Source organism: Misgurnus anguillicaudatus, chromosome 17 (assembly GCF_027580225.2).
Source record: "Misgurnus anguillicaudatus chromosome 17, ASM2758022v2, whole genome shotgun sequence".
NCBI classification, from domain to species: Eukaryota; Metazoa; Chordata; class Actinopteri; order Cypriniformes; family Cobitidae; genus Misgurnus; species Misgurnus anguillicaudatus.
In genome coordinates, this window is record NC_073353.2 from 36,893,214 (window position 1) to 36,919,166 (window position 25,953).

The 25,953-nt window shown below is 36.8% G+C and overlaps 1 protein-coding gene across 1 annotated transcript in view; it reads left to right on the forward strand.

Moving 5' to 3' along the window:
- Positions 1-25,953, forward strand: part of igfbp2b (insulin-like growth factor binding protein 2b) — a 43,539-nt gene that overhangs the window by 12,815 nt on the left and 4,771 nt on the right. Inside the window, 2 exon segments of the mRNA XM_073854705.1 lie at positions 15,392-15,549; positions 22,685-22,825. Of these exon segments, the coding sequence (XP_073710806.1) occupies positions 15,392-15,549; positions 22,685-22,825 (299 nt within the window).

Sequence of the window (25,953 nt, forward strand, 5' to 3'; positions counted from 1 at the left end):
GGTAATGATTTCATAGAAGTGCCAAAATCCTGCAGTCTATGCAAACTGTTAGGTTTAATCGAGGAGCTCAGATGCTAAAGCTACTAAACGCCACTTTCATCAAAAATTAGATAATGATATTAACCGAATGCTCTCGGTGCATATTAAAGATTCATCAAATACTTTTGCTTCAAATCAGCTTAATCCTGGCCTCAGGCCATTCAGAAATACAGTTTTGTTGGTAGAATCCATTAATAGTCTGATAAAAACGCTCATCTACAAGAAAACATATCAGACGCACTTCAAGGGTTTTGCATTTGGCTGTGCTTTTGAAACAATGTGTACTTCAACTGTGAGTCCTTCGCTATAACCACAATATTTTGTTTTCTTAAAAAACTGGGATAATAGTTGGTAGTAATAGACATTACGCAACAACTGCTGTTGATAGAGCTTATTAGACTTGCAATAACGAATGGTTATAAACTTCCTTGTAGATTAGCATTAGTAGGAAAAAATCTACACAGATATTAGAAATAAAGGCAATAAAGTTTCAGTGTACTGTTAAACCTTGCTTTACTGAGTAAAAAAAGTATTTCCACAGTTGTGTTATGAGCAACCTGTCTTTATAAACCCACGCTTGGCACCCTGCCAAATGTGTTATCAGTTTTATAAGTTGTCGCACATCAATTCCTGACACTAGACAGATCCTAGGGTGCCAAAAAGAAATCAACGCTTATTCTCAAAATGAATCCGAAGCATTTCCTGAGGAAAACTTTTGACTGCAAGCTGTTTCCTCAAAGGCTTAAATCTTAACTTTGAAACTAGGTCACAGGTATTTATCTGGTGAATATTTAGAGTCGTTACCGCTAACAGTGATTCAGTTTCTGTAATCACTGTAGGTGGTATACCTGAAAATTAAATGAATCAATCTCAGAATAAAGTGAGATACTTTGTCATATGGCTGTTAAACACGAAATTTTGATCTGAAACACACACACATTCATAAAACACAATCTCTTTAATCTGTATAGAATGTGTGCAGGAGGTTTATGACTGTATAACAGTATTATTTAGTCTTTGCATATGCAATTACAGATACGGAGAGAGAGAGATTGTTGGCATGATCTTTAAGTTGTTCAGGGTTGGGTTGTTAAGATTATAAGAAACCAGGTCCTGAAGGTACAGAATCTTGTATCTCTTGGCAGACTGATTGTCATTCCAGCTGCGCAGTCACTGTGTTGCAGTGGGGAGTTGGATGAGTGATGTCACAAACCAAACAAATCAATAATGACATTCATTGAACAATACGTTCATTATCAATTATTTGATTAGTTGTTGCAGCCCTAAACTATATACCATCCATTAAGCATTATAGATCCCAGTGGTGATGATTTTGGTTGAGTTTCCAGAGGTGAAGTACACTATCAAAAAGAAAGGTACAAAGCTGTCACTGGGGCAGTACCCTTTTAAAAAAGGTCCTAATATGTATCATTCAGGTACAAATATGTATCTTTGAAATGCCAATATGTACCTTTTGAAGTACTAATATGCACTCTTTGGGTACAAAGGTGTACCTTTTTAATAGGGTACTTTATTTCTGAGAGTGTAGCACCATCAATACTTTAAACTATCAATAACAGTTCACAATATTTATACAATAATTAATAAAAACATTTATACACTTCAACCCCCTATGTTCAAACCAAATCTGTGTCTTTGTCTAAAAACTAGACTTATTTTCTTAGGTCATTTTTCTTATCAAAAAATGCATTTTAATGTAAGATTTTTTTAAAAAATTTGTATTATAAACAAGACAAAATACTAAGTAAGAAAGTCATTTTTTTGCACTCCAAACCATCAAGGCATCATAATTTGCATCATTTACAGGCCATTCACAAATTAAGGATAGAAAATATTTAACTGATAATATTAATCGGTCATAAATTCTTACCTTCAATTAACGGCTAACTGGACAATATGAACGTCCCTAACCTTTACTAATGTACTACTACACTCAAAAAATATATATAAAAATGCTAGGTTATTTTCAAGCCAACGTTGGATCAAAAAGGGACAAACCCAATCAAAATCTTTATATTTGACCCAACAACCCAGCATTTTGGGTTGAAACAACCCAGCATACTGTAGGTTAAATTACAACCTAACAGATTGGATTTGTCTGTTTTTGACCCAACCCTGAATTGAATATAACCCAGCATTTTTTTTAAACGTAGGACACTAGAATCATCACCAGCAGATTTTAGGATTTCTTTGTAAGATTGTTAGAGTTTAGATTTTCTTAAGAAAAAAGACTCACATTTGAAGTTGAAGGAACAGTATGTAGGATTGTGGCCCAAACTGGTATTGCAATCACAAAACTTGTGGCTAAAACTGGTACTGCAATCACACAACTGGTGGCCAATACACAACATGACAACATAAACATCAGTTGAGGGCTGCAACTCCACTTTTTAAACAGTGTTGCCAACTTGGCGACTTTGTCGCTAGATTTAGCGACTTTTCAGACCCCCTTGGCGACTTATTTTTTAAAAAGCGACTAGCGACAAATCTAGCGACTTTTTCTGGCATTGTTGGAGACTTTGACGTGAAAGCGCGTGTCGTTTACTCTTCTCAACGAGCAGCTGCCACCGCTTCCGAAGGCTCCACCCCCATCCCAAAGGACTCACAGGCGGGGTAGTCCTCGCGCAGCAGACCAGTTCTCTCCCAGCTGCATACAGTCAGGGCAGGAGATGTGGTAAATCTCTCTGCATTCAGACGGCATAATCGTGCATGCGGGAAGCCGGAGCTGGCTGATCCCGCAATGACTTACATTTATGGCAGGGTGTAAATGTAAAATGATCTTTGAATAAAAAAAATCACTGTACCAAAAAAATAAATGTATTTGAGGGAGCTGAGCAGCAGCACATTCAGAACGGACAAACTGTTATGGAGCTGATCAACGCGTTGAGCTATGTACCTAGAAAACAACGTTTTCCATCATTTATCAGCGTATCCTCATATGTTTTGAAACTGGACTGTTTGGACATTTAAATATCAACATACACACGTTTCGTTTTATAAGAACAGAAGCAGATAAACGAACGAGAAAACATTTTTAGGCATTTATGTGTATTAAAATTAAATTTGTGAAAGTTCAGAGAGAAAGAGAAACGTGAAACAGCCAATGTAGTAAGAATGCAAATACGACATGATGACGTCACTGGTATGCTAATGAGGCAATGACGTAATCTAGCGACATTTAGCGACTTTCCAAGCAAGCTTTAGCTACTTTCCATTGAAAATAGTTTAAATGACAATATCCTGGCCATACCACTGTTGTGAGTGATATAAGTATTTGAAATGAAAATGATTTCTTAATGTCTAGTGACATATCAGGGCCATTTTTTATGATTAATTGATATAAATTTCTTACATACTGTTCCTTTAAGCATGACATCCCAAAATTTTTCAGCAATAAGTTTTATTACATAGTTATTGAAGAGTTGGTGTGCACAAGTTTGCTTCCGTTCTGAAATAACTTCACACAAAATTTACTAATATATTAAAGGGATAGTTTACCCAAAAGTCATTAATGACATTATTTTCATTTTTTGGTGAACTATCTCTTTAAAAATTGAACATGCATCCATTTATAATGTAATTTTTTTTCATGCATTGTAAGCCCCAAAATTGTACAAATTCCGATTTACAACAATTTGTAAATTTGTTATTTATTAGTTGCATATAGGGCTACAACTAATGATTGTTTTCATAATCGATTAATCGGGCAATTCTTTTTCGATTAATCTACTAATTGGATAAACATAAATATTTACTCAATTAGATTTTTCACTTTTAGGTAAATTAGGGTATTAACATATTCTTGGGATTTATAAAGCGGACGCGTGTCCAGCGGTGGTGCGGGAGCATGTGACATCACAGTCCAACGAATTGATGATGATATTCAATGACAACCAATGTCATTATCGATTTTTATCGATTAGTTGTTGCAGCCCTAGCTGAACATATACCTCAAGGTACCTTTGGTTTTCTTCATAATCTACTACAACTTTATTTTATATCCCCGATTTTACTTTTAGAGGTCATTGGATTTTTTTGCGATGGGATGTTAGACAACTGAAACAACAGAGGACTCGTTGCTGTGGTTGAATCGATGACCATAAATAACACGCTGAAGTACATTTTAATTGGAAACATTACAAATATTGTTTCCTAGATTTCATCTGTACTCCAACCACTGGCTGTTTTTTAGACCAGCTTTTGCATATCTTGGCTTCTTTTTGGTTTGAAGGTAGCTTTGCAAGTGATCATACTGTGCGCCAATGCCAATTGGAAGCCGTATCAAATTGAAAACTCCAACCTTTTTGCAAAGCCCAAGGCAAACCATTCTGCATTCACCAAAACCAATCATTAACATTCCCAATCTCTCCACACCTGGTCCTGTTTTGCCGGACATTGGCATAGCTTTAGAGTTCTGTGGTCCCCTGAAGAAAGGAAATTGAATTACATTTTACACTATTATGTCGTGGTATGGTGGGTCCTTGAAGTTACAACCTTCATAATAGCCCGTATGGTTATGTAACCAAAGAAAAAGCACCAGATACGATCTCCACTTTTCGGGAATCACAGCTGCTTGTTTTTCTTGCGTTACTTTTTAATACTGACACATTGTATGAGCCAGGAGCTCACTGTAGCCTGTTTGGAAAAACAACATCTCTGTTTAACTCCCTGTTCATAGCCGTGTGGGTTGAAAGAGCATTTTCTATAAATGTTTAACCAGAAGGGTAAACTGTGAACAGGTTTCAATCAATGTCTATGTCTTTGGTTTGTTTTCCTATAGCATGAAGTGTGCCTGAGGAACGGATTAAAGGAAACCAGACAGCCCAGAATGTGTCCAAAAAGTGACCAGAACTCGGTTTCATGTTGCGTGACAAGAGCTGTGCATGTCGCAGGTCATCTGACTGTATGGTGAAATGAAATTAGTATTTTAAACTTACAATCACAGTGGAAAGCTATGGAAAGGGAACCTGTTATTTCAGCCTATTAGAAACACATGTGTGATGTTTTTTGAGGCGTGAGCTCGTATCAGGCAACTAAAGCAGAACCGCCCTTGAATTTTTGTCAATGTTTGTTAATCCAGTCCTCTTAAACTTTACTTTATTAAAAGTGCTATCATTTAAAATACTAGTTTTAGCTTAGAATGAAAAGATCAAGAGCAGTTTTTAGCTTAAATGGCTTTTTTTCAAAACTTAGTCAAATACCTATAAAGGCATCTTGTGAAGCAACACTTGATTGATTTAAACACAACCCTTGTCGCAATGAATTATGGGTTTTCTTTCTCTGCGAAGGACATACGCAATGTCAACCCTCCGTACGTTCCAGTTCGTTTTTTTATGACCTTCCCTTGCTAACTTCCCACAGTCTCGTTTACTCGGAGGTACGTCATTGCTTACGTTGTACGAGTGCCCACTACTGCTAGAACACTTGAAGTGGGTTCAAATGGATCGCCCTAAGCCCTTGATCACATGGAAAGTGGAGGCCGCCCCCTCCATCATTTGAACTGTGCAAAGCGCGAGTTGCTGAAGTGACGTCACAATCGTGAACGCACTTCAAAATGGCGACCGGGATTCCCCCGAGGGGAAGTGTTTAGGGAAGTTCGCGAGTGCGTGTCTAAAACTGGAGTGGAACGCACCCCTGTAAAAATTATTTGTTGCACTTAAATTTTCAAGTTTAGTCAATTAAAATTAACTCAAACTTTCTTGACTAGTACGGAGTTGCTGTACATTTAAAAAAAACCCTAAAGTTAAAATAACTTAACCCTTTCCTTTAAAGGAATAGTCTACTCATTTTCAATATTAAAATATGTTATTACCTTAACTAAGAATTGTTGATACATCCCTCTATCATCTGTGTGCGTGCACGTAAGCGCTGGAGCGTGCTGCGACGCTTCGATAGCATTTAGCTTAGCCCCATTCATTCAATGGTACCATTTAGAGATAAAGTTAGAAGTGACCAAACACATCAACGTTTTTCCTATTTAAGACGAGTAGTTATAAGAGCAAGTTTGGTGGTACAAAATAAATGTAGCGCTTTTCAAAGCGGATTTAAAAGAGGAACTATATTTTATGGCGTAATAGCACTTTTGGGAGTACTTTCGACTCGGCGCAGTAACACCCTCCCTCTCCCATTATTTTAGTGCTATTACGCCATAAAATATAGTTCCTCTTTTAAATCCGCTTAGAAAAGCGCTACGTTTTATTTTGTACCACCAAACTTGCTCGTATAACTACTCGTCTTAAATAGGAAAAACGTTGATGTGTTTGGTCACTTCTAACTTTATCTCTAAATGGTACCATTGAATGAATGGGGCTAAGCTAAATGCTATCGAAGCGTCGCAGCGCGCTCCAGCGCTTACGTGCACGCACACAGATGATAGAGGGATGTATCAACAATTCTTAGTTAAGGTAATAACATATTTTAATATTGAAAATGAGTAGACTATTCCTTTAAGAGAATTTTTTTACGGTAATCCAGGGGTTTTCAAACATTTTGTGTGTGTGGACCACTATTTGTAATCAAGAATTTTCACGGACCACCTCATAATACTCATAATAAAATATGTCTACACAAAGTCCTGAATTTATTTGCACCTCTAAATAGGCTTTTTTAGCACTAAAACTATAACTGGTCATCACATCAGTACAACAGATTCTTAAAACATATTCTTAAAAAATATATTTTTCTTAAAAAAAATATTATTTTATATTTTATTTTGCCTTTACACAGACCACCTGCAGTACCCTCACGGACCACTAGTGGTCCGCGAACCACAGTTTGGGAATGGCCCCCGTAATCTATAATTGTGCTATTATCCACTGGGGGCGCTCTTACCCAATTTATAAAAACGTAATCCTACAATATTGTAAACTACTTGTATGTTTTGCTCATAGTTCTGAATCTGATCTCTATCAAAAGTCATTTACAAAAATGCAATTATTTCAGCTTTTTGCTCAAAATTTTGTCTTTTTGAAGAAACCTACCAATATTTGGGAGGCTATAAAAACAGAACAAATTAAAATAAAACTTTTTGAAGAAAAAATATTTTTTCTGTTTTGTTTGTTTATTTGTTTGAAAGCAGAGGGTCTGTTCTTTCATTTTAAATATGTTTATATATTTATAGAAGAAAACTTTCCTAGAAGGCATTTTGTGAAACTTCACAAAAAAATTACAACAGAATGCTGGCGGGCAACTTTTATGAAAAAGGCTGGCGAAGAATAAGTTAAATCTGCCAAATAATGAATTGGTACAATATGTTACATTATTTTCTGATACCTACATAGAAGGTATGTTGCTTTATTAAGTGCAAAAATTATTAAGAAACGTTTTACATGTCCATTTAAAACTCTAGGTTTTGTCCCAATAAATGAAATGGTCTATTATTACCTTATTTGAAAGGGTCATGAATATTAATGTTGAGGTCTCCTCTGATTGGCTGTTTCTCAGAGCAGCTCATTTGAGTAGCTCTGTTTGTGTAAACAGATCTTATGTTTAAATCTGTATCAGACAAAGATACGGAATTTGCAACCTGGTCTCATGGGAAATACGTACCTCTGCACACTTTTTTGCAGCGCCACAAATATGTACCATCAGGTACGTATTGCTACAGTTTTGAAAAACAAACGTCCACTGGGGTCGCTAAAGAGAAGAACTCCATGTGACATTACATTGGTAGTTGCATTACATTACATCGCGAGATTTAACAACGCATGTTGGTAAGTTAAGTGTCTTTAATTTGATATAAAGTTTATTACTCTATATAAATCAGGTTAAAAGTGTTCAATTCAATCGCTGTTTTATATCTGTCAGTTCTGCTTAGGCTTTTTGTAGCTCAAAATGATTTTAAATCAGCACATCGTAACTAAAGCAATTAAATGCCATCTTCAGCTTTTACGTGACGTGATGCAGATTCGATCAGTTTATAATAGTCATATTAGGATAAAGGTAACGCGACACGCGTCGAATTTACCATGCTTTACCACAGTAACGTTATATTTCGGCTTGTGCGTTGTTTTTTTGTAAAACGCGATACGCGTCGAATTTACCATGCTTTACCACAGTAACGTTATATTTTGGCTACTGCGTGATACGCGTCGAATTTACCATGCTTTACCACAGTAACGTTATATTTTGGCTACTGCGTGATACGCGTCAAATTTACCATGCTTTACCACAGTAACGTTATATTTTGGCTACTGCGTGATACGCGTCGAATTTACCATGCTTTACCATGGTAACAGTATACTCTCACCTCAGGGCCCCCTCCCAGAATGTTTTAGATGAATAATCAATTATTCTGAGATTGGAAAAAAACGTTTCCGAGTGGCAAGTTTGTGATTTTTTTCAGTATGGACCTGCAAAACGTAACTGTAACGTCAATAGTGGAACTTCAGCCTAAATGTTAGCATATAGCATTAACTAGCATATAGCGCTAACTCAGCATTCACAACTTTGACTGCGCCCAAAAACTTAGGCAGCTGACTTGTCGCCTCGCTACCTCATGAGGCAATGACCTCGGAGGCATGAAGGCAGCTCAGAGAAACGCTTTCGAGCACACTTAATAGGCAGCGTGTTTGAAATATAACTACTCACATATTTGAAAACTACAATACTTCTTGCTAGAAATGCAATTAAAAGGTGTAAAAAGTGAAAATATCAGACATGGGGACTTGTGACTTGGTGACTTGGACTCGAGTCGACTTGAGTGGCTATTTTTGTGACTTGTGACTTGACTTGATAAAAAATAAAATACTTGAGACTTGACTCGGACTTGGAAGTTAAAGACTCGGGACTTGACTTGACTTGAGACACGATGACTTGAATGACTTGAGTGTTAATCACATCATGTTTTCAGTGTGAATATAAAATATATAAACTATTTTAAAAAATAAAGTTGACCCAGCTGGAGCGCAGGCTGAGAATGGCATTGTCATGACTGAATCACGACACTATCATCAGTCATGCCCTCTCGTACTTTACGCACACCACGCCCACTTAGATCAGATATCAACATGTCAGCCGGAGGGGTAGCGGGGTTCATCGCTTTAGGCTACAACAAGATGGGAAAAGATGAACAGTGCGTTGCAAGACATGCAACATTAACATCACGGGCAGCCAGACGACAACCTCCAATTTCGTCCGCCATTTGAAGGTTAGTTGGTAGTTAGCTAATGGTAGTTAGCTATGATGAATGATGCTATGATAACAAAATTAGCCATTAACCCTCATCATACCGTGTGGGGGACAAATGTGGGCAAAATAATCTTGATTTATTTAAAAAAAAATACTCCCCTTGATCTGAGCGGTACGTGACTTGGCTACTGTGTCTAAGTTTGCCACCTGAGCACACACACAGGGAGAAAAATTACTGGATTCTACAATGTTAGGTCGGTTCATATCACGTCTTTTGCGCGCTCAAGTTCGTTATTCAAATGTAGGTGCGCGAACGGAAGAGATTACAATTTTGTTTGATTCCATGATGTATTATACTGAACATGAGTATTTCTTTATATTCTATATATCTTTATTAAGATCAGATTCTGCAGGTAAAATGATAAGGTGACTTGACTTGGACTTGACTTACTACAGGACTTGACTTGACATATCCTGTGACTCGACTTGACTTGACTTGCCCAAGAAAAAAAATACTTGGGGCTTACTTGAGACTTGAAGGTTCAGACTTGAGACTTACTTGAGACTTGTACATGTGTGACTTGGTCCCATCTCTGGAAAATATACATTGATTTACACAACATTTGTGCTCTAGACGCTTTCTTGGCCCCCATTTTATTTTTTCGAACTTGATCAGACTCGACCAATCACATTCCCCATGCGCACACACGCACATTATTGTGGGACAGGATGATGGAGGTATCTCAGGAGTCAGGAAGTAAACCTAACATTGGATTCGGACATGCCTTGATGCCTTCCTGCCTTGAAATGCTGCCTCGGAAAGTATAGCAATATAATTTTTTTCAGTGTACTTATACAAAAATCAACAAAGAAAAAAATAGTTTATATAGTTAAACCATTGTTTTGTTACAGTATTTATAGTTTTATTTATAGTTAGTTTATAAATGTTTTTAATGTATACCCATGATTTTACAAATTTACAAATCAGTATGCCAAAATCAACCCTATATCACGAAATTGCGTGACTATTTCACGCATGGACCAGCGTGAAAATGTCACGCTTTGCCGCGTTTGAGCGTGAGCATGTCACGCTTTTCTGTTTGGGTCACTGTCACGTATTGGTTACTCAACTTTTTTGTCCTATTTTCAAACCATTGTCGCTTCGGTTTAGGGTTAGATTTGGTGCTTGTGTTATATGTCACTTTAAGTATTTGTCACTTTAAGTATTGGTTTATAAAAAAAATACAATACTTATTCTTTTATATTTTCTAAACTTTAACCAATTGTCACCTGACGTTGGGGTTAGAGTTTGTTCAGGTAAGGATGTCATTTTATGTAAATCTAACCCTAAACCGAAGCGACAATGGTAAGAAATTAGGACAAAAAAGTTGAGTAACCAATACGTGACAGTGACACAAACAGAAAGCGTGACATGCTCACGCTCAAACGCGGCAAAGCGTGACATTTTCACGCTGGTCCATGCGTGAAATAGTCACGCAATTTCGTGATACTGGGTTGACATGGTTACTATTTTTTATTATAATAAACCCATTGTTAATTTTGTAGTAAAGGGTAGAACTTATCCAAAAAAGCATATCTTAGTGTTTTCATTTCCGATATGCACTGCTTTGAAATACTTTCTACGTTGGAAGTGCTGTATGTTTTGAAACCGAGTCTGTTGGAGACTTTACAAGTGCCACTTGACTTTTCATCTGCTTGTCATCTGCATGAGAGAAGCAACAGAGAAAAGTCTCTTTAACCACACAGCCCACACACCAAGCCTTTGTAAGACACAGGAAGTTTGTGTGGGAAGTGTTGTTGGTGTGGGAGCGTGAAACAGGGATGCTTCAGAGGATATGTAATGGCAGGTGTCTGCTGTAAAGCGAACCCGCCAGAAAGTTCTTAAATGAGGCAAACTCATGAGCAACTATTCTTAGATCTTCCTCACAATTGCGTTTGAAACTTAAGACTGTAGTATGGATAATGCTCAGAGCAACCATTGGCCAGATATCTGGGCTCCTGTACTCATCCTACACTGACATCATACAACCTGGTCTGGGCATCTGGCCTGAGGGTTTTGCTGGTTTTTAGTGTCGGTGTGACAGACACTGAACAGACAGTGATGAGATCATAGACCTACTGTAAATGCAGTTTTTCAAAGGGCCATCTAGAGTCCAAGTGACCTGCAGTGTAAATTTGACATAACCAAGAGAGACATCTAACCAAGTTTGTTCCAGAAAGAAAAATACACTGGCGTAGAGGTTTGTTCAGTGGTCTTGTTATTAGGAAAACAGTGCTTTGATACTCCCCACTAGTTTAAAGGAGCCAGATGATTTTTATTTCAAGGAATACTTCACCCTAAAATGAAAATTGTGTCATTATTCACTTACCTTCATGTTGTTTCAAACCCAGTGCTGTTTTTCGGTGGAAAGCAAGTGTTTGACTCTCAATTGATTGTGATCATGGCTTTATATTCAGAAACAAAACCCAAACAACATACAGTAAGAATCCTAAACGTTGGCCATACGTCTAAATGATAATGTAGCCTTTATGTTAGCTCATCATTATTCATGGATACGTTTTCCCTCACTTCAGCTTTCCAGTGTTGCAAAGCTCAATTTCTGTTTGGGCTGATGGGCTGTCACAATGATTAAGTAATCGTCTCATCGCAATTGTTTGACCTCATTGGGATGATTTCTGATCACCGCAATGATTGCACATTCTCTTTAAAAACACAAGGGGGAGCTGCAGCACTTGTATAAACAACATTGTAAAGCCATAGCCATTCAATACAGTGAAAAAAAACATTTAAAGAAATACTGCAAAACTTTGATAAGCACTATGAACTGCCAGGTAAAACATAAATTTCCAAAACAGCAATTCCAAATTTAGGGAAGTGAAGGATGCTTTACTTAAGAATCTGTAAGGAATTTTTTTTTTTTGCAGCCACTACAGACATGTAGTCCAGTACTAATATGACCTTAGTAGGATCATGTGTGAAAATAATTTCATGAACAAACAAAAAATTCTAAGAAATAAATGTCAAAGCAATAAAACAGGCAATTTATTGTCATAATCATCACAATTTATTAGACAATTAACCGGCAGCCAAAGTTCATAATCGTGCAGCCCTAATTGTACGCGTTGGTCGCACATGTGCCTACAGGAGAATGCAGTATGTAGCCCAGGAGACGCATTGCATTTTGTCGCAATGGACATGCGTCAAAGGTCTGTGTACACGTACGAGTCAAACAAACAAACTATCATTTGCTGTACATTCGACCGTTTGCTTACATTCGCGTACATGTAAAAATAGCTTTAGACCTCATCTGCTTGAATAGACCAAATGCAGGTTTACTGTCTTTTCTGACTCAACATGACCATAGCATTCAAAACCTTAGCATGATATGGAAAAAAACACACCCATGAATATGATTTGCGTAAACAAACACAATTTGTAGCATTGCAAAGGTCATGGGTTTGAATCCCAGAAAACACACAAGTTGATAAAAAATATGTATAAATTGAATGCACTGTAAGATGCTATTGATAAAATCAAAGGGACTGCCAAATGCATAAAAGTAAAGTTTAAGCAGTGATATTATATTTGATTTGATTTGATAAAACATTATTATTTATTTAATTAATAAAAACATAAATAACCCATAATAAAAATACCATTATGGATTCTTCCATGTGTTTTCTTTAAACTTAGTCTTTTCTAGAAGTCTCTTTTTGTTCACCTGTATTTTGCCAGACACGCTTTGATTTAAAAGGCACACATATCTTTACAGGCGCCTGGGACTATCTGAATCAAGAGCTGTTATTAATCTCTGCCTTTAACTTTCTCTTTGACCCACTTTGATGCTCTGCCAAAACACTGATCCTGGGTTTGTTTTCATTGACAAAAAAGAAAAGCGCAGGATTAGTGCTTTCAGGTCAAAGACTGCAATCAAGTTCCTAAAACCACTAATAAAAGTGCTTTATTTTGCATTTGTTTAAATAAAAATGATACTGTAAGCACTGCAGTATATTTTGTATGAAAACTAAAAATTAACATTTTGTAGAGTACTCATTGTAGCATTGACTCCATCCATCAAACCATGAAGTTGTCTCAGTATGATTTTAGAAAAAGCATTGTGTGTCTTTTAACGGATGCAGAAAAAAATTTCCATTTTGTACAGCTGGTTAACATTGTTATTGCAATTTTGCTAAAGCATTTATTTATTTATTTATTGCTTAAATTACCCGTTAACATTTCATCATGCACACAGCATGTGGGGTATATTTTCCTGTAGCTCAGCTGGTAAAGCATTGCATTAGCAGCACAAAAGGTCATGGGTTAAATCTCAGGCAACACACTTTGATGTATAAACTGTACAGCTTGTCTCTTTTTTAATAAAGCATCGGCCAGATGCCTAAATCTAAATGTATTTTCAGAATCATTACTAAATGTTTGATACATAATCAACTTTTTTAATAATACAATACTCTATTTAATAAATTGCTTGTCTAGATGTCGTTTGAAAATTGGGAAAGGTCTAATACCGTACTTTTACATTTCTGCATTTGCCAGAACTTTTATCCAAAGTGACTTACAGTGCATGACAAGGTATACATTTTCATCAGTATGTGTGTTCCCTGGGATCGAACCCATGACCTTGTTAACGTGATGATCTACCACTAAGCTAGGAGCACGTCTTCAGTGTACTTTAACATCTTCCCCCGGTTTCACAGATGAGGCTTAAAGCTAGTTCTAGACTAAAACACGTATTTGTGCTGTCTCAAGTGAAAATAACTTGGAATGACAGATTTTAAAATGTCTCAGGAAGCACACCAGTTACATATTTTTCCAAGGCATGTTTATAAAAGATTCTTAAAGGATTAGTCCATTTTCTTTAAAAAAAAATCCAATTTATGTCTTTCTTTGTTCAGTCAATAAGAAATTGTTTTTTGAGGAAAACATTCCAGGACTTTTCTCATTTTAATGGACTTTAATGGACCCCAACACTTATTAGTTTTAATGCAGTTTAAAATTGCAGTTTCAAAGGACAGTAAACGATCCCAAACGAGGCATAAGGGTCTTATCTAGCGAAACGATCGTCATTTTTGGCAAGAAAAATACAAAATATGTACTTTTAATCCACAACTTCTCTTCTTCTTCCGCCCGTGTGACGCGCCAGCGCGACCTCACGTAATTGTGTAATGACGTGGAAAGGTCACGTGTTACTTATTTGAAATGACATTTGAGGACCATTTTAAACAATAAACTGACACAAAGACATTAATTAGTATCAACAATGTTGGAACGGTCCACTTTCTCCACACTTGTAAACACTGGGGCGTAGTTTCGATACGTAATCCATGACCTCTTGACGTGATGACTTATTGCGTGAGGTCGCCCTGGCGCGTCACATGACCGGAGGAAGACGAGAAGTTGTGGTTTAAAAGTGCATATTTTTCTTGCCAAGCTAGATAAGACCCTTATACCTCGTTTGAGATCATTTAGAGTCCTTTGAAACTGCATTAAAAGTGTTGGGGTCCATTGAAGTCCATTAAAATTTGAAAAATCTTGGATTTTTTTCCTCAAAAAAAACAAACAAAAAAAATAATTTCTTCTCGACTGAACAAAGAAAGACATCAACATTTTGGATGACATGGTTGTGAGTAAATTATCTGGATTTTTTTTTAAGAAAATGGACTTACCCTTTAAACATCTTAAAGGTGCAGTGTGTCATTTAAAGAAGGATCTCTTGACAGAAATGCAATATAATATACAAAACTACATTATCATGGGTGTATAAAGACCTTTTTATAATGAATCGTTATGTTTTTATTACCTTAGAATGAGATGTTTTTATTTACATGCATGAAGGTCCCCATACGTTGAAGTCACCGTTTTGTGCCGCCACGTTTCTACAGAAGCCCTGAACGGACAAACTTTTTTGTCTCTGACGATGACATGTTTTTTCCAGTGGCGTTTCAAAAGCGAGGTGTGAGCAGTGGGCTGAGCCGTTGGTTGCAATTCGCAACCTCACCACTAGATGCCGCTAAAATTTACACACTGCACCTTTAATTTAAATGTGGCCTAGTCCTGGCTTTAGTTAAGCCTTGTCTGTGAAACCAGGCCCTTGTGTGGCATGATCAGTTTATTTCAAAATCAACATTCAATTCAGATTCAACTTTCACTTCTGTCCATCAGGAGAGTTAAATGGCACACGGCCCCCTCCTCAGAAGAAACCTACCAAGGACAACAACTACCAGCACATCAAGGAGATAGCTGTGAAGCATCATTTAAACAAGCAGAGGGGCAAGATGTTAAATCAACAGGATGATCTCAAAGTGCCTTACCCCAGACAGGTGCGTATCTCTGACTGTCTTATTATTGAAATGGACCCTTTTACATGTATCTGGGTAATGAAATGCATCTTAATTCATCTAATATGAAGAGTTTGGTTCCAAAATGCGATAAACGGCATATTTAAAAAAATGAGTTACCACCAAAATTAGTATTGTATCAGGTCAGTATTAAAAAGTAAATACTTAATTTTACACAAAGTCCGATATCCGCCATGTTATTCTGTCATCTTTTCTCCCTTTTTTTCCTAAACCCAAAACGCCAGTTCTCCTTCTCTGCAGAATGCAATAAATCCGCTCAACAAATCACAAAGCACCATTCCACGCATTGTAAACAACAATAGCGGCGCGTTGAATACACACAGAATCCTAGTTTTCCTCATCTACTTTGTACTTCGTGATCAACAAACAAACATAAACAAAATAATACTCTTTTGGTGGTGGTTTTCTGTGGCGGGGAAAAACGCAAGCCACTCGGGCGACAGAAAAATGACAGCTGCTGTCTTGCTAACATATTGACCGCTGGGGATCTTATGAAAACTTTACATTATTTTACTCGAAGTCAACGAAAATCGAGCAGGACCAAAACATTTTACAGCTGAGCTGATCGCTGTCAAAAAAGTTCACAGACGACGTTCCAAGTATAACCGCAGCAATGACAGTGTTCTTAATACTAATAATAATGTTAATAATAATGCCATGGCAATATGTACCTGTTTTATGAGGTGGTTAATTCGTATGATCGTATTTGTACGTATAATCTGCTTTCCACCGTAATGTTGATTTCTATTCCCAAAAAAAAATTTCTTTTCCTATTGGTATACCTACTAAAAGTCATTTTTGTCAATTCTTGGCAGTACACTGCCATAGAGATGGATTCAAAATTTATAGTCAGTGTCATTTAAGGACATTTTCCCAGATAGGGTTTATTCTAGTCCCAGACTAAAATGCATGTTTGAGCTGTCAATTTCTAAACACCTTGTACTGAATTAACTTAACACAGTGGTTTTCAAGGGGGGCTGCGAGATGGTGCCAGGGGGGCCCCAGTTTTATGAGATTTTATAAAATACATACATTTATCATGAATTCTGTGCAATTAAACCAAAAAATACAAGGCCACTAACCAACAGCACTACTTTGAACAATTTGATATGTTTTGTTTAATTCAAATGTTACATTTTAGAACAAATTTGTCATAAATTTTCTTTGGGGGGGGGCGCAAAGAAATGCATGGTACACAAGGGGGGCCGCACGCTAAAAAAGTTTGAGAACCACTGACTTAACATATGTCAGTGCCAGTATTGTTTTTTGTAAGGTTTGTTTGTAAAACTATCCTAATATAACTAAAACCTAGTCATGGATTAATCTAAACCCTGTCCAAGAAACTGCCCCTTGCTGTAATATGTACAAGTAGCTTGTACAAAGTAAAATGAAACATTTTCTTGAATCCTTCTCCAGACTATAGACAAGACAGAATACAATAAATCACTGCTATTAACACAAAACATATACAGAAATTACAAAAAATACAAGAATTAGAAAAAAATACTAGTTATGGGATTTTTTTAAATAAAGTTTGCAAATGTGGACTACAAACAAAAGTTTAGTTTCATGTGCTCACGTGAAACTTTCATGTGCAAATTTTTTTTTTTAAAGTTTAGTTTCGCATGCTCATGTGAAACTTTCTGGCGTGCACATGTGAAAGTTTCACGTGAGCACGGCGAAAGTTTCACGTGAGCACGGCGAAAGTTTCACGTGAGCACGGCGAAAGTTTCACGTGAGTAAGGCGAAAGTTTATTTCGAATTTTCTTAATGCTACCCCACAGATGTATTATATATGATGACTTTGTACCTGTGGATATGATGAGATGAGAACCATTTTTATGTTATGCTTACATTTCAAAACATCCACGGCGCTGTTCAAGTGCTGAAACGGCGCGTTTGTAAATTATTTATCTCCTGTTCGTTACAAATAAACTATTTTTAAAGTACAAACCTTAAGGTTATTATTTTGTTTTATAGTGCTACTTAGCTGTATTTTTTTAGTTATGAAGGTTTAAATCAAAACAAACCAACTGCAGTTGAATTGATATTAATTGGAATGCACAACCAAAAAACGAGATTTATGAAAAAAGCGGAATTATCTCTTTTTGCAACGAAACTCTTCAAATACCAACAAATTAGGCTACTATTTAAAGTATTTTTAAAGTACAAAGCTTTTCTTGCATATTTGTAAAATATTCTTTGAGATAAGACTGATCATCTGGGCTATCAATACATTTACAGCGATTAAAAGCCTGCTATGTTTACTTTCAAGACTGAAAGAAAACGACTTTTAAAGGTTTTAATACCAAAAACTAACAATTTCATTACAAATAAAAACAACTAAATTTTTTAATATCAATTTTAAACTGGTGGTCTTCTTCCTCCGCTTAGTTTTTTAGTTTACAAATTCTGCCAAAATATGGAATCGGGATGGCGCCACCAACTGGCTTTTAAAGGGAATGAGAGATGAGACTCTTATTGGTTTATTGCACATTGCGCTTAGATTGTTAAAATAGGGCCCATACAGGCTTTTGTTCTTAATAAACGGTGATATATTGAAGCTGGTGTAGTTGTGTGTTTGTATATTTTGATAACAGATGCATTTTGGGTTAAGGCCCACCTGATTTTCTCTGGGCCCACCCACATTGTGAATCCTGGCTACGCTAGTGATTGTGGCTAATTGAGATTATTTGAAATTGGTGATCATTTGGATTTCCTGAATCGAGTGTAGCGTTACAGGTTTTGTAGAGTTGAAAAAATGAATGCCAGTCGTGTAAAATGACTTTTCTTAACCAGGGGGCCAGGGGCCCATAGGGGTGCCTCAACACATTTCAAAATTGGGTCTCAATATGACTTAAAATTATACAAAATAAGACCAAACAAGCATTAAAATAATCCAAAACAACCTAAAACACACACGTGTTATTGTTTGGTTATTTTTGGTAGAAATTGTGAGAGGGGGCTTAAAATACTGTTGTGGCCAATAGGGGGGCCTTAAAGTAAAAAAGGTTGAGAACCACTGCATAGACGGTCACAGACCTGTATGCACCTTGGTTGTCATTGTGTTTAGTGCTGTACTGCCCCCTTCTGGCTGTCAGATGTATACACCATATGCACACATACACAGGTAAAAAAAAACATAGACATTTCTAACTAACTTATTTGTAATTTGTTAAGCCCTTTAGTTATGTGGCCTAAGACTGTTTGTCAGTCATTCCTTTGTATGTATTGGATATTTTATGTCATATACATGTACTGTACTTCCTTAGGGGGTGTTTTCTTTATTTTGTTTTGAAGAAAGATTTAAATTGTAACTCCTCTAGGTGCATAATTACCTAATAATGTATGAAGTGTAAATCATTGGGCAGTGGCGAGACGGTCAAAATCAGATTGCCAAGGCAGCACAGCCTGTGTCTATGTTGAAACAAGGACTGAGCCGCTCCTTGTCGAAATTGGCCATCACACAGATCCACAGCGAGTTAATTAACTTTTCTTGGACGTGTATCATGCTTTACCTGGACCTTGAAATGTTTAGCCAAGTGACCACCACCACAAAAACTCAAATCTGCAGTCTTTATCAGATACCAATGGACTAATTGTCCTGCCAATTTACTGTAGTTGGCAAGTTATTTATTTTTTACGTATGAGCTCTTTGGCTTTCTGTATGGGCTCTTGTAGGGTTTGTTTTGCTGTGAATTTATCTCGATTAAGACCGAGGCTGCCAGTTTATGGTCCCATGTTGACATATCTCTGCTGTTAAGTAATCCTTAGGTGAATTGATGTTTAACACAAACCTCTATCTGCATAGATTTTTCTTAGAATTGAAAAGATTGTATAGCTACTGAAAATAATTCAACAAAAAGACTGCCAGTGAGACTATGAATAACAGTACTGGTTTGGTTTGGCTAACTAATATATTTGCTTTTTATTGCTTATTATTGTTAGTGGTGGGCAACAGCAGGGTCCTGGGAAAACTGTTATAATCATATTAGCGTCTTAAAATGATCATATTTTGATATTTCTTTCTTTTTTTTTTAAATTGCATAGTATATGTAACCTGAAGTGCACTCTCAGAAATAAAGGTACAAGATAGGGCTGTCACGATTATGACATTTTGGCTAACGGTTAATTGCCTAATGAATTGTGAAGATAATGACGATTAATTGTCTGTTTTATTGGTTTGACATTTAATTCTCATACATTTTTTTTGTTTGTTCATGAAATAATTTTCACACATTGTTGTGATTATTTAAATTAAATATTTTGCAAGGTTTAACTGGCAGCAAATATTAATACACATAACACATATTTAAAAGTAATTATTTAATGAATATATCTTTCAAAAACTAAAAATTATTTGCAGAATTTTTGAAAATGCTGAAAACGTTGTCTATTTCCACCGTATTGAATGGCTTTGCAATGTATCGCATTGCAGTTAAGGAGCGCCATCTGATACGGTCTTGTTTATACAGGCGCTGAAGCTCCCCCTTGTGTTTTTTAAAGAGATGTGCAATCATTGCGGTGATCTGAAATTACCGCGATGAGGACAAACAATTGCGATGAGACGGTTATTTAATCATTGTGACAGCCCTAGTAGAAGAAGGTACAAAAGTTGCAACCTGATCTCACGAATTTCCGTGGCATAGTCACGGAATTTTGTGCTCATTTTTCCGTGGCATTCTCACGGATCTCTGCATTTTTCCGTGGCCCTGCTACGGACTGTCTTTTTCGTGGCATTCTCACGGATTGGTTACTCAACTGTTTTGTCCTATTTTCTTACCATCTTCGCTTCGGTTTAGGGTTAGATTTACATGAAAATGACATCCCTACCCAAACCCAACTCTAACCCCAACGCCAGGCAACAATTGTTTAAAGTTTAGAAAATATAAAAGAATAAAGCAGAAAAAATAGTATAAACCAATAGTTAAAGTGACATATTAACGCAAACACCAAATCTAACCCTAAACCGAAGCGAAAATGGTTTGAAAATAGGAAAAAGCAGTTGAGTAACCAATCCGTGAGAATGCCACGAAAAAGACAGTCCGTAGCAGGGCCACGGAAAAATGCGGAGATCCGTGAGAATGCCACGGAAAAATGAGCACAAAATTCTGTGACTATCCCACGGAACTTTGTGAGATCATGTTGAAAGTTGTCACTGGTGCAGAAAATTTTCAAAACTACACTTATACCTAAAAGGTGCATATTGGTACCTTAAAGGTACAGACCTTTTTATCATACCAACAGTTGACAATTTTTGTACCATTTTTTTTTCTGAGAGTGATCTTTTACAATCTTGTTCTCATTCATTTTAATTTAATGGTATTTTTGTTTGATTAATTATATTTTTACACAAGCAACACACACATCTCTGCTACAAATGAACATTTGAAGTTTGTTTCTATTACTTACCATTCTTGGACAATTACACCAAACGTGACAGAAGTCCAAACGTTACAACTTACCCCATAGGTGGGGTTAATTGTAACAGGCAGGGGGTTAGTTGTAACACTTGCTAAAAAGTAAATATGCAGGCAAATATTTCAATACTATTTTGACTATATACTTAAAGTAGATATCATTTATATATCTATAATAGACAGGTATCTATTCATCCCTCATCTAACAATAGTTCAATTATAAATGGATACAAATGTCTAAATATGTGAGAAAAAGGAGCACAATTATGAAAAAAAAAACATTTTCATATGTGACCCAGTCTGTAATAACCACACTACAGTTTCAAAATCAAATTCTAAGATAATGAGCATCAAAGTCTTGATTTTATCCATTCATTTCATTATGATTTGAATCTTTGACGAGACCTTATTCAATGAACAAAATACATTTGGACACACAATTTTTTATTAAACAGGCACATTTATTTTGTTGGCACCCAGCAATCATTAGTGTGTAGCCTATCTAAAACAACAGCAAGAATTACGCTAACGTTAGCTGTTTTCATATCGTAAGTGCTGAGGGGGTAGTTGTAACACAGCGTTACAATTAACCCCGCTGGGTGAAAATATTTTCAAGCCCACCAAAAAAGTTGCTAAGAGCTGCAGACATATTTCAAAATGATGCTATGTTTTAGTCAACAAAACACTGATTAATATGATATAACATTGGATTTGGTATCTTAAACACCCAACTGAGAAACCGAAAAAAAAAAACGTATGATGAAAAATGTACTTACATGCCACCAAAACAGTCTTTTATCAATAACTCTATGAAAAAAACATTATACATTTCCATAAATTTGCGGGAGACCATCTTTTGGCAGCGTAAAAAAATCATGGGAAAGACAAATTGCTCAACCCTGTGCAACAATGTAAATGGTACATGTTGCAACTAATGTTCTAATATTCTTAGCATAAACTAAGATTTTAGTCAAATGCGTTGCACCCCAACCCCAATAGTTACTTCATTTCAACAGCTTACTTTAACTAATGAATTTACATACTTTATAAAGCATATTGGGGTACAGAACATAAAAAGAGCAGGCAGTGATGTTCAAACAAAATATATACAGTAGAGTTCAAACCAAACAAACCACATTAGTAAGTTCATCAGTAGCAGTAGCATAACCATCAGGTATCTCATGAACCGGAGAATGTGGAGTGACGTCATGTGCGATGACAGCGGTGGGCTGTTCATTGCTTTGTGATGGAGCACTTTTCATCCATATGATACGGATAAGATCCCTGGCAGGCTCTCTGTCCCCAGTGTCCTCTCATCCCGAGCCAAGCGGTGAGCAGACATCATGATAGATATACTGGGCAGGAGAAGGTAAGGGAGTCTGGAATGGACTTTGATGCCAATGTCTGTCGCTGCGGAGAGGTGGAGAGAATGAATCGAGCCAGAAAATTAGCTCTAGTGCGAGATTAATATCAGCCCACAAACGTTTCCATGAGGCCGTCTGTTTATCTCGCTCTTTTTTTCATATATGGACTTCTTTCATATAGGTAGGCTACTTTCATGTCCCAGAGGTTGATTTTTTAAAATTAAAGTTTACAGATTTTAATTGTCTTGATTTATTATTATGTAGATATAACTAATATATTGAAACAAACTGTGTATGTGTTTGTTCTTCCAGAGTCAGTGTCAGCAGGAACTAGATCGAGTGCTGGAGGAGATCTCCAGGATGACTTTCCATGACAATAAAGGGCCGCTGGAGAATCTGTATGACCTGAATTTTCCAAACTGTGACAAGACAGGACAGTACAACCTTAAACAGGTAAACCGGCCAACACTTACCTCAGTCTTTAACACAGTATCGGTTCCTCAGACAGCCTTGTTTCAAACCCATATGATATTTCAATAGGACACGCTAGACAGAAAGTTGGTCACTGTTCAGTTTTATCATCAGTTTTGGAGATCAAAGTTTTGAGAGTGACAACCGCATTTAAATACAGAACTGAATCCCCTAAATGTTCATCCCATGTATGTACGGAACAAGACTCACTGCAGAAAATGCGATGATTGACACAGAGGTAACCATAGCAACGTTCTGCCGTCTCACTTGCTTATCATTCACTGCTACGACTAAAATAATACTGCAGTGTTATGTTCTGCAATTTTAATAAACCTCCATCTCGGCGTTGTATGTTTTGAAGAGGCTGCTTAAAGGGTAGTGCAGTCTTGCAGTGTTGCCATGTCCACGTCTTTTTTGGGCTTGCATACAATTGTGGTGCTTAAAGGGCTGGTTCAATGGTATTTCATGCATTCTGACTTATTAACACAGTTATAGAGTTGTTTCCTCATGTTAAACGTAGGCAAAGTGTCAAAAAAGCAGTTGGGCATGTTACAGAGTGCCGAATGCACTTCGTCAGGGTTCGTACAAGTTTCGGAAACTTTTTTCGATTACAGGTCCAGCTGACGTTTCAGGGGTTTCTATACGTATCACTTCTTTATATGGGCACTTCCACCGGAAAACCCCGCCCACCCGTCAATCAGCAGGAGACGCTAGAACTTACAAACATCACATCGCGCGACAAGCTTTGTTTAATTTCAAAACTCAACAATGGCACGAAAGAAGTGTGTTTTTGGATGCAAGAAGAATAAAGCCAGCATTACGAAAACAATGGATATAGTTTAGTATCCGGGGCAGCAGCGGAGTTTTGCGTGTGTGTTTCCCAACCGGGTCATGAGTTGCATGCGGTAAGTAAGACTTCTGTCTTATGTTGGAAATAGGCGCATGCATATTATATAAATGACACGAACATGTAGTGAATCATAAGTTAAACAGTGTTGTATAGTGTTGGATGACTCGTACTCACTCCACCCGCGGTAGTAACTCCTCCTTCTTAATTTTTTCGCACGTAATCGGAAAGATTCGGTAAAGCTAATCTTTCTTTTATAAATCTGATTAAACTAATGCTTCTTTGGAGATATAAAAGATGTAATACTACTCTATAGGTACTCCAGATTAACATCTGAAATGCCGAAACAACGTGAGTGATGTTACCTTTAACTGTTTTTTGGCCTTGGCTCATGAATCTATTAGGGCTGTGATGATTTATCGCGTATCCCATTAAAAAGACCTCTCTTAAATCGATTCTGAATCGCAAGGCTCCGATTCAGTGTTTCACAGTTCATACGTGTACTACAACGTTTGGTCAGTAGGAAGTCCTTATTAATCCCAAATCATTATGAGTCTGAGTACTTTATAACGTGCATTTAAAAAAGCAACACTTCACAAAATCATTCAAAATGTTCTTTATTATCATGAAAATACCTGAAACAATTTGAAGAACAGCGATATAAACATTTCCTGGAATAGCGTTTCTAATGCTACTTCTTCTGTGGCACAAAGGAAGTTTCTGCACAAGAGCGCCCCCTGGCTTTTGGATGTGGCTGCATTTCACCGTAATTCATATTTTTTTTCTTTGAGAAAACGCGCATTTGCACAATTAATCGTCCCAGCCCTAGAATCTATAAAGTTTTTGGTGTTATTACAGTGGAAAGGTGACAGTCCCAATATTTTTGTCTTTGAGGTAAAGCATTTGGATTTAGTTCGGTTTCTCATGTTTTTCTATGTGCAAGATCTGGCAACACACGTAAGTAAAAGCTCGTAGCTCCTTGATTGAGACCTGTCCTGTCCATGATGCACCATTAAATACTTTATCAACAACTAGTTGTTCGGTTCAGTTCTGTACACATTACGCAGAGGCCTCGTACACATTGCAAACTTTTGAGAATGACAACCGCATTTAAAAGTGCGCTGTCTTGCAGTGTTGTAGGTCCTCGTCTTTTTGTACTTAGATACTGTTTTGGCACTTAAACGTTTAAGGCTTTCGGCTCATGAAGCGATTTTTTGGTGTAATTAAAGTGTGAAGATACCGGTCCCAATATTTTGATCTTTGAGGTAAAGCATTTGAATTTATTTCGGCATTTACAGAAACTCTGCATAGTGTGTACATAACCGAACTGAACAACTAGTAGTTAATAAAGTGTTTAAACGTGCATCATGGACATGACAGGAAAAAATAAATGCCTAGGAGGGGAAAAGTCTTCTGTATGCGCGTTGCAGAAAATGACAGAGGCACGAAAATTTGCTGACTAGTGTTGCCAGATCTTGCACGAAAAAAAACGAACAAGCGAACAAGAAAAATCAAATAATGAACCGAAATAAATCCAAATGCTTTACCTTAAAGATCAAAATATTGGGACCGGCACCTTCACACTTTAATAACACCAAAATCTTGATCGCTTCATGAGCCAAAAGCCTTAACGGTATGTACATACAAAAAAGACAAGGACCTGGCAACACTGCAAGATAGCACGCTGAGGAGCAGCCTTAAAAATGCGTACAATGCATAATGTCAAGACGGACGTTTAATGCAAAACACAATGCTATTCAATTATTTTGGTCAAAGCTGTGAGTAATGAGCACGCGAGACGGCAGAACAGTGCTATTGTTATCTCTTTGTCAATCATCACATTTTTGGGAGTGAGTCTTGTTCCGTACACACATAAAACGAATATTTAGGGGATTCACTCCCGCATTTAAATTGCGGTTGTCACTCCCAACCCTTACGAAAATTAACCATGTTTTTTTTTTTGTGGTAAAAGTGTAGTAACCATGTTTTTTTGGTGTATTGATTACTATTATCAAAACCATGTTTTTTTGGTTTTTACTGTAGTAAAACCATGGTTAATTTTCGTAATGGGAAACTTTGCAGTGTGTACGATGACAAAAGGTCCACTTGTGATTTATTACATGCAGAATTTCATGCAGGCTTGAAACATCATGCCATATAATGAACTTCCCCTGAAAAACACTTGAGAAATCATGAAGAGATATTGTCCCAGAAATGTCTGACATTGACAGGATTCTTAAGATCATGGAAAACCTGGAAATAT